This window comes from Bombina bombina, chromosome 4 (assembly GCF_027579735.1).
Source record: "Bombina bombina isolate aBomBom1 chromosome 4, aBomBom1.pri, whole genome shotgun sequence".
Taxonomy (NCBI): Eukaryota; Metazoa; Chordata; class Amphibia; order Anura; family Bombinatoridae; genus Bombina; species Bombina bombina.
In genome coordinates this window covers 636129970-636142781 of record NC_069502.1, presented here as the reverse complement: position 1 = coordinate 636142781, position 12812 = coordinate 636129970, and the positions used below count along the sequence as shown (strand labels likewise).

The window sequence follows — 12812 nt, the reverse complement described above, 5'->3', positions numbered from 1 at the left end:
CAGTGAGAGCGACTAGCAGCAGGCTTTTTAATATCATTTCATATATTAAAACGTTTACTGGCAGGTTAATCGTTTTTTTCTCTGAGATACTTGGTGAAAAAAATTTTTGGGCATTATTTTCCACTTGGCTATCGTTTATTTTAAATAAAGTCAGTTTATTCAGCTTCCCCACTGTTGTATTATGAGTGGGAGGGGCCTATTTTGGCGCTTTTCTACGCAGTAGAAATTCAGTCACAAATCTCCTTATTCTCCCTGCATGATCCAGGACGTCTCTACAGAGCTCAGGGGTCTCCAAAACTAGTTTTGAGGGAGGTAATCACTCACAGCAGACCTGTGAGACTGTGTGTTGACTGTGATTAAAACGTTTATATTTTATTGTTATACGTTTTTTCGGTATTAAGGGGTTAATCATCCATTTGCTAGTGGGTGCATTCCTTTGCTAAATCAATACATTTACTGTAAAAAATTGTTTTCTATAACTAATCCGGTTATTTGTTATTTCAACTGTGACAGTTTTTGTGTGCTTCTTAAAGGCACAGTAACGTTTTTTATATTACTTGAAAATTGTTTGAAAAGTATTTTCCAAGCTTGCTAGTCTAATTGCTAGTTTGTTTAAACATGTCTGACACAGAGGAATCTCTTTGTGCAATATGTTCTAAGACCAATGTGGAGCCCAATAGAAATTTGTGTACTAATTGCATTGATGCTACTTTAAATAAAAGCCAATCTGTACATGTCAAGAAAATTTCACCAGACATCGAGGGGAAAGTTATGCCGACTAACTCTTCTCACGTGTCAGTACCTGCATCTCCCGCTCTGGAGGTGCGTGATATTGTGGCGCCAAGTACATCAGGGCGGCCATTACAAATCACTTTACAGGACATGGCTAATGTTATGACTGAAGTTTTATCTAAATTGCCAGACATTAGAGGTAAACGCGACCACTCTGGGGTGAGAACAGAGTATGCTGATAATGTTAGAGCCATGTCTGATACTGCGTCACAAGTGGCAGAGCATGAAGACGGTGAGCTTCATTCTGTAGGTGACGGATCTGATCCAAATAGACTGGATTCAGACATTTCAAATTTTAAATTTAAGCTTGAGAACCTCCGTGTACTATTAGGGGAGGTATTAGCGGCTCTGAATGATTGTAACACGGTTGCAATCCCAGAGAAATTATGTAGGCTGGATAGATACTATGCGGTACCGGCGTGTACTGACGTCTTTCCTATACCTAAGAGGCTTACAGAGATTATTACCAAGGAGTGGGATAGGCCCGGTGTACCCTTTCCCCCCCCCTCCTATATTTAGAAAAATGTTTCCAATAGACGCCACCACATGGGACTTATGGCAGACGGTCCCTAAGGTGGAGGGAGCAGTTTCTACTCTGGCTAAGCGTACCACTATCCCGGTGGAGGATAGCTGTGCCTTTTCAGATCCAATGGATAAAAAGTTAGAGGGTTACCTTAAGAAAATGTTTACTCAACAAGGTTTTATATTACAACCACTCGCATGCATTGCGCCTGTCACGGCTGCGGCGGCATTCTGGTTTGAGTCTCTGGAAGAGACCCTTGAATCAGCTCCATTGGATGAGATTACAAACAATCTTAAAGCCCTTAAGCTAGCTAATTCATTTATTTCTGATGCCGTAGTACATCTAACTAAACTTACGGCTAAGAATTCCGGATTCGCCATTCAGGCGCGCAGAGCGCTGTGGCTAAAATCCTGGTCAGCCGATGTGACTTCTAAATCTAAACTGCTTAACATACCTTTCAAATGGCAGACATTATTCGGGCCCGGTTTGAAAGAAATTATCGCTGACATTACTGGAGGTAAGGGCCATGCCCTGCCTCAAGACAGAGCCAAACTAAGGGCTAGACAGTCTAATTTTCGTGCCTTTCGTAACTACAAGGCAGGAGCAGCATCAACTTCCTCCGCTCCAAAACAGGAAGGTTCTGTTGCTAGATTCAGACAGGGCTGGAAACCTAACCAGACCTGGAACAAGGGCAAGCAGGCCAGAAAACCTGCTGCTGCCCCTAAGACAGCATGAAGTGAGGGCCCCCAATCCGGAAACGGATCTAGTAGGGGGCAGACTTTCTCTCTTCGCCCAGGCTTGGGCAAGAGATGTCCAGGATCCCTGGGCGTTAGAGATCATATCTCAGGGATATCTTCTGGACTTCAAAGCTTCTCCTCCAAAAGGGAGATTTCATCTTTCAAGGTTGTCAACAAACCAGATAAAGAAAGAGGCGTTTCTACGCTGTGTACAAGACCTTTTACTAATGGGAGTGATCCACCCGGTTCCGCGGTCGGAGCACGGACAAGGGTTTTACTCAAATCTGTTTGTGGTTCCCAAGAAGGAAGGAACCTTCAGACCAATCTTGGATTTAAAGATCCTAAACAAATTCCTAAGAGTTCCATCGTTCAAAATGGAAACTATTCGGACAATCTTACCCATGATCCAAAAGGGTCAGTACATGACCACAGTGGATTTAAAGGATGCCTACCTGCACATACCGATTCACAAAGATCATTACCGGTACCTAAGATTTGCCTTCCTAGACAGGCATTACCAGTTTGTAGCTCTTCCCTTCGGATTGGCTACTGCCCCAAGAATCTTTACAAAGGTTCTGGGTTCTCTTCTGGCGGTACTAAGACCGCGAGGAATATCGGTAGCTCCGTACCTAGACGACATTCTGATACAAGCGTCAAGTCTCCAAACTGCCAAGTCTCATACAGAGTTTGTACTGGCATTTCTAAGGTCACATGGGTGGAAAGTGAACGAAGGAAAGAGTTCTCTATTGCCACTCACAAGAGTTCCCTTCTTAGGGACTCTTATAGATTCTGTAGAAATGAAAATTTACCTGACAGAAGACAGGTTAACAAAACTTCTAAATGCTTGCCGTGTCCTTCATTCCATTCCGCACCCGTCAGTGGCTCAATGTATGGAGGTAATAGGCTTAATGGTAGCGGCAATGGACATAGTACCCTTTGCACGCCTGCATCTCAGACCACTGCAATTGTGCATGCTGAGCCAGTGGAATGGGGATTACTCAGATTTGTCCCCTATGCTGAATTTGGATCAGGAGACAAGAAATTCTCTTCTATGGTGGCTTTCTCGGCCACATCTGTCCAAGGGGATGCCCTTCAGCAGACCAGATTGGACGATTGTAACAACAGACGCCAGCCTGATAGGTTGGGGCGCTGTCTGGAACTCCCTGAAGACTCAGGGATCTTGGTCTCAGGAGGAGAGTCTCCTTCCCATAAACATTCTGGAATTAAGAGCAGTTTTCAATGCTCTTCTGGCTTGGCCTCAGTTAGCAACTCTGAGGTTCATCAGGTTTCAGTCGGACAACATCACGACTGTGGCTTACATCAACCATCAGGGAGGGACAAGGAGTTCCCTAGCGATGATGGAAGTCTCAAAGATAATTCTCTGGGCAGAGTCTCACTCTTGCCACCTATCAGCGATCCACATCCCAGGCGTGGAGAACTGGGAAGCGTATTTTCTAAGTCGTCAGACTTTTCATCCGGGGGAGTGGGAACTTCATCCGGAGGTTTTTGCCCAAATACTTCGGCGTTGGGGCAAACCAGATCTGGATCTCATGGCGTCTCGCCAGAACGCCAAACTTCCTTGTTACGGATCCAGGTCCAGAGACCCGAGAGCGGTTTTGATAGATGCTCTGACAGCACCTTGGGCCTTCAACATGGCTTATGTGTTTCCACCTTTCCCGTTGCTTCCTCGATTGATTGCCAGGATCAAACAGCTGAGAGCATCGGTGATTCTAATAGCGCCTGCGTGGCCACGCAGGACCTGGTATGCAGACCTAGTGGACATGTTGTCCTGTCCACCATGGTCTCTACCTCTGAGACAGGACCTTCTGGTGCAGGGTCCTTTCAAACATCCAAATCTAATTTCTCTGAAGCTGACTGCTTGGAGATTGAACGCTTAATTCTATCAAAGCGTGGATTCTCGGAATCAGTGATTGATACCTTAATACAGGCTAGGAAGCCTGTCACCAGGAAAATTTACCATAAAATATGGCGCAAATACTTGCATTGGTGCGAATCCAAGAGTTACTCATGGAGTAAGGTTAGGATTCCTAGGATATTGTCTTTTCTACAAGAAGGTTTAGAAAAGGGTTTATCCGCTAGTTCGTTAAAGGGACAGATCTCAGCTTTGTCCATCCTTTTACACAAACGTCTGTCAGAAGTTCCAGACGTTCAGGCTTTTTGTCAGGCTTTGGCCAGGATTAAGCCTGTGTTTAAAACTGTTGCTCCACCATGGAGCTTAAACTTAGTTCTTAACATTTTACAGGGTGTTCCGTTTGAACCCCTTCATTCCATTGATATCAAGCTGTTATCTTGGAAAGTTCTATTTTTAATGGCTATTTCCTCGGCTCGAAGAGTCTCTGAGTTATCGGCCTTACATTGTGATTCCCCTTATCTGATTTTCCATTCAGACAAGGTAGTTCTGCGTACTAAACCTGGGTTCTTACCTAAGGTAGTTACCAGCAGGAATATCAATCAAGAGATTGTTGTTCCATCATTGTGTCCTAACCCTTCTTCAAAGAAGGAACGACTTCTGCACAATCTGGACGTTGTCCGTGCTCTGAAATTTTATTTACAGGCAACTAAAGATTTTCGACAAACTTCTTCCCTATTTGTCGTGTATTCTGGACAGAGGAGAGGCCAAAAGGCTTCGGCCACCTCTCTTTCTTTTTGGCTTCGTAGCATAATACGTTTAGCCTATGAGACTGCTGGACAGCAGCCTCCTGAAAGAATTACAGCTCATTCTACTAGAGCTGTGGCTTCCACTTGGGCCTTTAAGAATGAGGCCTCTGTTGAACAGATTTGCAAGGCTGCAACTTGGTCTTCACTTCACACTTTTTCCAAATTTTACAAATTTGACACTTTTGCTTCTTCGGAGGCTGTTTTTGGGAGAAAGGTTCTTCAGGCAGTGGTTCCTTCCGTGTAAAGAGCCTGCCTGTCCCTCCCGTCATCCGTGTACTTTTAGCTTTGGTATTGGTATCCCATAAGTAATGGATGACCCGTGGACTGACTACACTTAACAGGAGAAAACATAATTTATGCTTACCTGATAAATTCCTTTCTCCTGTAGTGTAGTCAGTCCACGGCCCGCCCTGTTTTTTATGGCAGGTCTAAATTTTAAATTATACTCCAGTCACCACTGCACCCTATAGTTTCTCCTTTCTCGTTTGGTTTTCGGTCGAATGACTGGGTATGACGTAGAGGGGAGGAGCTATATAGCAGCTCTGCTTGGGTGATCCTCTTGCACTTCCTGTTAGGGAGGAGTTAATATCCCATAAGTAATGGATGACCCGTGGACTGACTACACTACAGGAGAAAGGAATTTATCAGGTAAGCATAAATTATGTTTTTTCTTTTATTTAATCACTTTCATGCAAAAATACCAATTTTTACTTGAATTGACACTGTCAATTCAAGTAAAAATTGGTATTTTTGCATGAAAGTGATTAAATAAAAGAAAAATACATACTTTGGTGCCTATTTATATTCCCTGATATTTCTCATACATGTTTGAAATTACATTGCAACAGTCACACAAAAAAAGTAGATCCATGATAATGAAGGAATCTATAAGTATAATTTGCAGCATTAAAGTAAAAAGTATGTTTTAACCCCTTAACGACCAAGGAAGTACGCCACACGTCCTCAAAAAAAAAATACAGTTAATGACCGAGGACGTGTGGCGTACGTCCTTGGTCTGGAAAGCAGCTGGAAGCGATCCTGCACGCTTCCAGTTGCTTTCCGGTTATTGCAGTGATGCCTCGATATCGAGGCATCCTGCAATAACCTTTTTTAGCAATCCGGTGCAGAGAGAGCCACTCTGTGGCCCTCTCTTCACCGGACATCACCGGCTAAATCCATTGGTGGGTGGGAGCCGGTTCGGGAGGCGGGTGGCGGCCATCGATGGCCCTGATGATGTGGAGGGGGGCGGGATCGTGGGCGGGAGTGATCGGGGGCACGCACGTGCACGGGAGGGCGGGGGCGGGCGCGTGCACGGGGAGGGAGCGAGTGGGAACCGCTCCACTACAGAAAAATTAAGTATTAAAAGTTTTAAAAAAGTAGACAATATTTATATAAAACTACATCAGTCAGGGGGTGGGGGATTGGTCTGTGTGGGGGGGGAAGCTACACTACAGAAAAAGAAGATAAAAAAAAAAAACATTTCTCTTGCAAACTGGGTACTGGCAGACAGCTGCCAGTACCCAAGATGGCCCCCAATAAGGCAAAGGGGGAGGGTTAGAGAGCTGTTTTGGGGGGGATCAGGGAGGTTGGGGGCTAAGGGGGGATCCTACAAAGTAGCATATGTAAATATGCTAAAATTTTTTTTTATTTTTTTAAAAAAAAACTTATTTTAGTTTTGGCAGACTTTCTGCCAGTACTTAAGATGGCGGGGACAATTGTGGTGTGGGGGAGGGAAGGGAGCGGTTTGGGAGGGATCAGGGGGTCTGATGTGTCAGGTGGGAGGCTGATCTCTACACTAAAGCTAAAATTAACCCTGCAAGCTCCCTACAAACTACCTAATTAACCCCTTCACTGCTACCCATAATACACGTGTGATGCGCAGCAGCACTTTGCGGCCTTCCAATTACCAAAAAGCAACGCCAAAGTCATATATGTCTGCTATTTCTGAACAAAGGGGATCCCGGAGAAGCATTTACAATCATTTGTGCCATAATTACACAAGCTGTTTGTAAATAATTTCAGTGAGAAACCTAAAATTGTGAAAAATTTAGCGTTTTTTTTAATTTGATTGCATTTGGCGGTGAAATGGTGGCATGAAATATACCAAAATGGGCCTAGATCAATACTTGGGGTTGTCTACTACACTACACTGAAGCTAAAATTAACCTTAGAAGCTCCCTACATGCTCCCTAATTAACCCCTTCACTGCTGGGTATAATACACGTGTGGTGCGCAGTCGCATTTAGCAGCCTTCTAATTAGTAAAAAGCAAAGCCAAAGCCATATATGTCTGCTGTTTCTGAACAAAGGGGATCCCAGAGAAGCATTTACAACCATTTATGCTATAATTGCATAAGTTGTTTGTAAATAATTTCAGTGAGAAACCTAAAGTTTGTGAAAAAAATTGTGAAAAAGTGAACAATTTTTTTTATTTGATCGCATTTGGCGGTGAAATGGTGGCATGAAATATACCAAAATGGGCCTAGATCAATACTTTGGGATGTCTTCTAAAAAAAAATAGATACATGTCAATGGATATTCAGGGATTCCTGAAAGATAACAGTGTCCCAATGTAACTATCGCTAATTTTGAAAAAAAGTGGTTTGGAAATAGCAAAGTGCTACTTGTATTTATGGCCCTATAACTTGCAAAAAAAGCAAAGAACATGTAAACATTGGGTATTTCTAAACTCAGGACAAAATTTAGAAACTATTTAGCATATGTTTTTTTGGTGGTTGTAGATGTGAAACAGATTTTGGGGGTCAAAGTTAGAAAAAGTGTGTTTTTTTCAATTTTTTCCTCATATTTTATAATTTTTTTTATAGTAAATTATAAGATATGATGAAAATAATGGTATATTTTGAAAGTCCATTTAATGGCGAGAAAAACGGTATATAATATGTGTGGGTACATTATACAGCTAAACACAAACACCGCAGAAATGTAAAAATAGCATTGGTCCCAAACGGACAGAAAATGGAAAAGTGCTTTGGTCATTAAGGGGTTAAACATATTTTAATGGGCCTGGATTTCTAGATCTCATAATCAGAGCAAGCATTTTGTTATCTGGCAAGAGTTTCTGTTACAATCCTTTAGACTAAAATCAGATGTTTACTAAGTTGACCAGTTTTCCAAGACACCCTTTTAAAGGGACATGAAACCCATATGTTTTCTTTCATGATTTAGAAAGAGCATGCAATTTTAAATAACTTTCCAATTTACATCTAATAGCTGGCTTTCTTCATTCTTTTGATATCCTTTGTTGAAAATCATATCTAAATATGCTCAGTAGCTACTGATTGGTGGCTGCATATAGATAACTCATGCGATTGGCTCGCCCATGTGCATTGCTATTTCTTCAACAAAGGATATCTGAAGAATGAAGGCGTATCCGATTCCTAGCCACTTCCTCACCAGCCTCTGAAGTCAGCGCACATCACTGATCTCTTCTATAACCCACTGGGAGTGTAATTTCTTCTACTAGCTGTGCTTACACAGCTTGGCCTCAAGGCCAAAAACTTTCAGGATAGGTGGGGATACCACAGGCTAAATAACTATTTAAATGCCAATATAAGGGTAATGGAAATTCTAGTAAACATTTTAATACACTCCAGCAGATAAAGTGGATTATTGGGAACAAATTAAAGGGGAGAAAGTTTTTGAGTAAACTGTCCCTTTAAATATATGGGAAATAGCTCCTTTAGGTTAGTCAAATGGACTGAGCCTGCTTATCTTATCTCTCACTATATACACAATGGTCAGTTCTAAGATACTGAGATTTGCCTTTTGACCCCTGGATTTAATGAACAAATAGATATTTTAATTGCAAAAATTAACCCTGGACTGAGTAGTAAGAGAACTCTTTGGAAAATTGATTGTCCAACCATGCTTTGTCTGTCTTTATGTAAAGATAAAGCATGTACCAAGATATCGTCCAGCTAAGGAACCACCAAAACACCTAGAGCTCTTGTTACAGAGATAATTTCCAGTGTAAAAATTCTAGGAGCAGTAGCCAGACCAAATGAAAAGCAACAAACTGGAAGTGAATGAATATGAAGATAAGCATCCTTCAAATCTATTGTGGACATAAACTGCCGTTTTTGAACAGGAGGAAGAAAAGTCTTAATTGTTTCCATTTTTAAAGAAGGAACCCAGAGAAACTTGTTTAAATCCAGAACAAGTATGTAAATTCCCTCCTTCTTGGGAACAATGAAGAGGTTGGAATAAAATCCCTGACCCTGTTCTGACTTTGGACCTGGGACTATTACTCCATAGATTCCAAATCGATTACTGACTGATAAAAAGGCTCTTGTCTTTACAGTTTTCTTTGAAACATGAGAAAGAAGAAACCAAATCTGTATCCTTGGGAAACTATATTTAGAACCCATGGATCTTGGACAGATTGAAACAAACCTGAAATCTGCCCCCTACCAGATTTGGGGGGAACCTGGATTGGATTGGGGCAGAACCTCCATGCTAACTTGGTAGAGGAGACATGTTTCTTAGGCATTTTTTACATGTTACAAATAGGATTTGGCTTCCAGAAAAATCTGGAAGATCTGTGTTTTTGAAAGGAGGAAGATAACTTTTGGTTCTTAGATTTACAAAGGGAAAGAAAATGGTTAGAAGCCTTGAATTTGCCCTTAGACATCTTGCCCTGAGGGGGAAAAGCTCCCTTACCTCCAACCACAGTAGAAATAAAAGAATCCAGACTAGGCCCAAACAAAACATTTCCCTGAAAAGGAAAGGACAAAAGCTTAGCTGTCTATTATTTCAACCATAAAGCCCTGCTGGTCAGAACTACTGTCACATTCTTGGCATTGATCTTAATAACAATAGAATCACAAATGAAAGCATTAGCTGTCTTTAAGAGTCTGAATTAGCTCAAAAACTCTTCACTAGCAGACTCCTCTAAGAACCACTCAGATAAATCTTCACACTAAAGAGTAGAGTCGGCAGCAACACCAACAATACTAATTGCTGGCCTAAAAAGGAAACCTGCCTGCTGAAAAACCTTTATGTGAAAAGACTCAAATTTTCTATCCATATGGACTTTAAAAGAGGTACTATCCTCAAGAGGAATAGTAGTACGATTAGCCAAAGTAGAAATAGCGCCAATCCACCTTAGAGATAGTTTCCCAATGCTCTATGTAAGAGGAAGGTGAAGGAAACATTTTCTTAAATTTTAGAGTAGGGTTAAAGGGGATACCTGTCTTAAACCACTCTTAAGAAATTATTTCAGAGCTAGCATCAGAAACTGGAAAAACCTTTGGTGACATGGCAAAACTCAAATCTAATTGCTTAACAGACTTATCCTCAGAAAACTTAGTATCCTGCACCCCTAAAGTACATAACACTTCTCTTAAAAGAGTTAGTTGTTCAAGTTTAAACAAAAAAAAAGGATGATTCAGTTTCTTGATCAGAGACTGACTCTTGATCATCCGAAAACACTTCAACTTCAGAGGATAGTCAGACGAACCAGGTTCTCAGACCAGAAGCTTAAGAGTCTTAGATCTATTTAAATCAGATAACCTCTAGGAAGGATTATCAGCAACCGACCTATTACACTTACTTGGATGAGGCATAGCCGCCAACATTTCAGATACAGAAGATTGTATAAAATCTTTAAATCCTGGAGCAAAATCTGAAGAACTCCCTTGTATAGAACAAACAGAGGGAAGACAGATACCTTAGCAGCAAGAGCAGCATTGGTCTGATTAGAAAGCATTAGATAATCCATACAAGGTTTGCAAAGCTTAGCAGGGGGTGTTATATCAACAAGCTTACAAATAAAACATACAAGTAGGAAAGTGTTCAGTGGGTCTACGTGTGCGAAAATTAAAGTGTGCTAAAAAAAAGGCTAATATGCGTTCTTTTTTTAGCAGCTCACAACAGAACTAGCTACATGTACATGTAAACTAAACCGAGGGGCAAAACAAGCCGACACGTGTTAATCAAGCAAGGAAAACAAGCGGACAAGCACTATCAAGTCACAAAAAAACAAGCCAACGCTCGCTAAACAAATGAAGCGCAAAAACAAGCCAGTGTGTACTAATTAAACAAGGCGTGAAAAACAAGCTGAGCTAAACAAATGAAGCACACGAACACCCCTTTTATAGAGCACTATACATAAAATAAAGAAAGAACCAAGATGCGCTAATAAAATCTAGGGAGTAAATATAGGGTTCCTGCAGCCCAATTCAAAATAAAGATGCTTATCACAATAGTGTCCAGGCTATGATGTACAACCCTAAGCGTAATTACCTATAGGCTAAATTACATTTAAAAAAACAAAACATATTTATAACAACGATCAATATGAGGACCTGTCTCATAGAAGAACTTCTGGAGTACCTCCATTCTTCACCTTCCTCCTGTGGAGGCAACAAAAAGTTTAGTTTCCAGTAAGATCGGAGGGGTTTTAAGAGATTTTAGTTAACACAATTATTGTTCTATGTGTCCTGAGAGAATGGTGCTTGCGATCCAGTGGTTTGAAAAACCCTGCTTTAAACTATACATTATTAGGTCATAGAGTCTTTCTTTGTACGTTTTATATTTTAGACCATGTACCATTCTAGTAGCCCTCTTTTGGACAGATTCTAGATTATTTATATCTTTCTGAAGATATGGTCTCCAGAACTGTACACAGTATTCCAGATTTGGCCTAACTATTGATCTGTAAAGTACTATAAGAACCTTGCTATTTCTGCTACTAATACCTCTCCTAATGCAACCAAGTATTCGACTGGTCTTACTGGCTGCACTGCTGCATTGTGTACCAAATTTTAAATCATCTGAAATAATAATTCCCAAGTCCTTTTCTTCTTTAGTTACAATCAGTAATGTACCATTGAGACTATAATTAACCTTTGGCTTTTTGAATCCTATATGCATAATTTTGTTCTTGGTAATATTACATTTCAAATCCCATTTATTTGACCAGTCCTCTAGTTTTTTAATATTACTGTTCATTTGATCAACCTCTCCTGGAACATCAACTCTGTTACAAACTTTTGTATCATCAGCAAACCTTCCCCTTAAGCCCACTTCCAATATATAACATGTTAAACAAAATAGGCTCAAGAACTGACCCTTGAGGAAGACCACTAGTAAATGACCCCTCATTTGAATGTATTCCATTAATTGAAACCCTCTGCCTTCTTTCCTTAAGCCAGCATTAAATGTATTAACAATAAAAAGTTATTGCTATTGATAATTTAGGAACTTAAAGTTAAACTTTTTGTTTCTTTCAGATGTAAAAAACGCATTTGTTCTGCAAGGTCCAAAACGACAATGGATTTGCTCCACCATCAATGAAGAAGAGAAGTTCACATGGCTTTCTGTGTGCCAGAGTGCTATAAGTGCCAGTATTGAGAAGAGATAATTGAATCAAAATATAATGGTTTAAAAATTCTACACTTTTCGTTGTCATATTTGTGTATATAGTTAGAAAAAGATATATGAGGATAAATGGAAAAAAAAAATGTTTCTTTTATCAGATTTAGACATCTGAAAATATACTGGTGCTAAATAATCTAAAAGCAAAAACTTAAAGGGACATTACGCACTTTGAGATTGTAATATAAAATGTTTAATTGTGTAGTGAAAAAAACTTTGCATTATGCCTTTATAATTTAATTTGTCTCTTTTTTCCATTCTATAAAGCAAATCAGCTTTATAGAATGACACAAGAATTGGATAGGCTGGAGAACTTGGGATCACCCAATACTGAATCAACTGCACTCATTTCTATGCTAGGGGATGGAATCTGTATATTTATTTTGACCACTTTGTGCACAACATATGTTAAACCAGCCATTAAAAGCCAACACAAAAATAATGTATATTAAAGTGTGTTGCATGTTATGGCTAAAATTTATCAAATAAATCATGAACACTAAATATAATAAAATTAAAATTTACTGGTTATGTGTAATTATTTTTTGCTATATTTAAAATGAGTAATAACTGTTCATTTCCCTGTTGGAAATAAAGGCATTTAATGTGATTGTTATTATGCTCAGTCTATATAAAATTCAATAATTTTAGAAATTGTCATGAAATCAAGGCTGGTGGTAGATA

The 12812-nt window shown here is 40.1% G+C and overlaps 1 protein-coding gene across 1 annotated transcript in view; it reads left to right on the top strand.

Annotated features, from left to right (window-relative positions):
• The window catches only part of ECT2L (epithelial cell transforming 2 like), a 140311-nt gene extending 128140 nt beyond the window's left edge, over nt 1-12171 (top strand). Inside the window, exon 22 of the mRNA XM_053712129.1 lies at nt 11984-12171. Within this exon, the coding sequence (XP_053568104.1) occupies nt 11984-12114 (131 nt within the window). The 3' untranslated portion in view covers nt 12115-12171. The remainder of the gene's footprint in view (nt 1-11983) is intronic.
• Nucleotides 12172-12812: the final 641 nt, after the last annotated feature.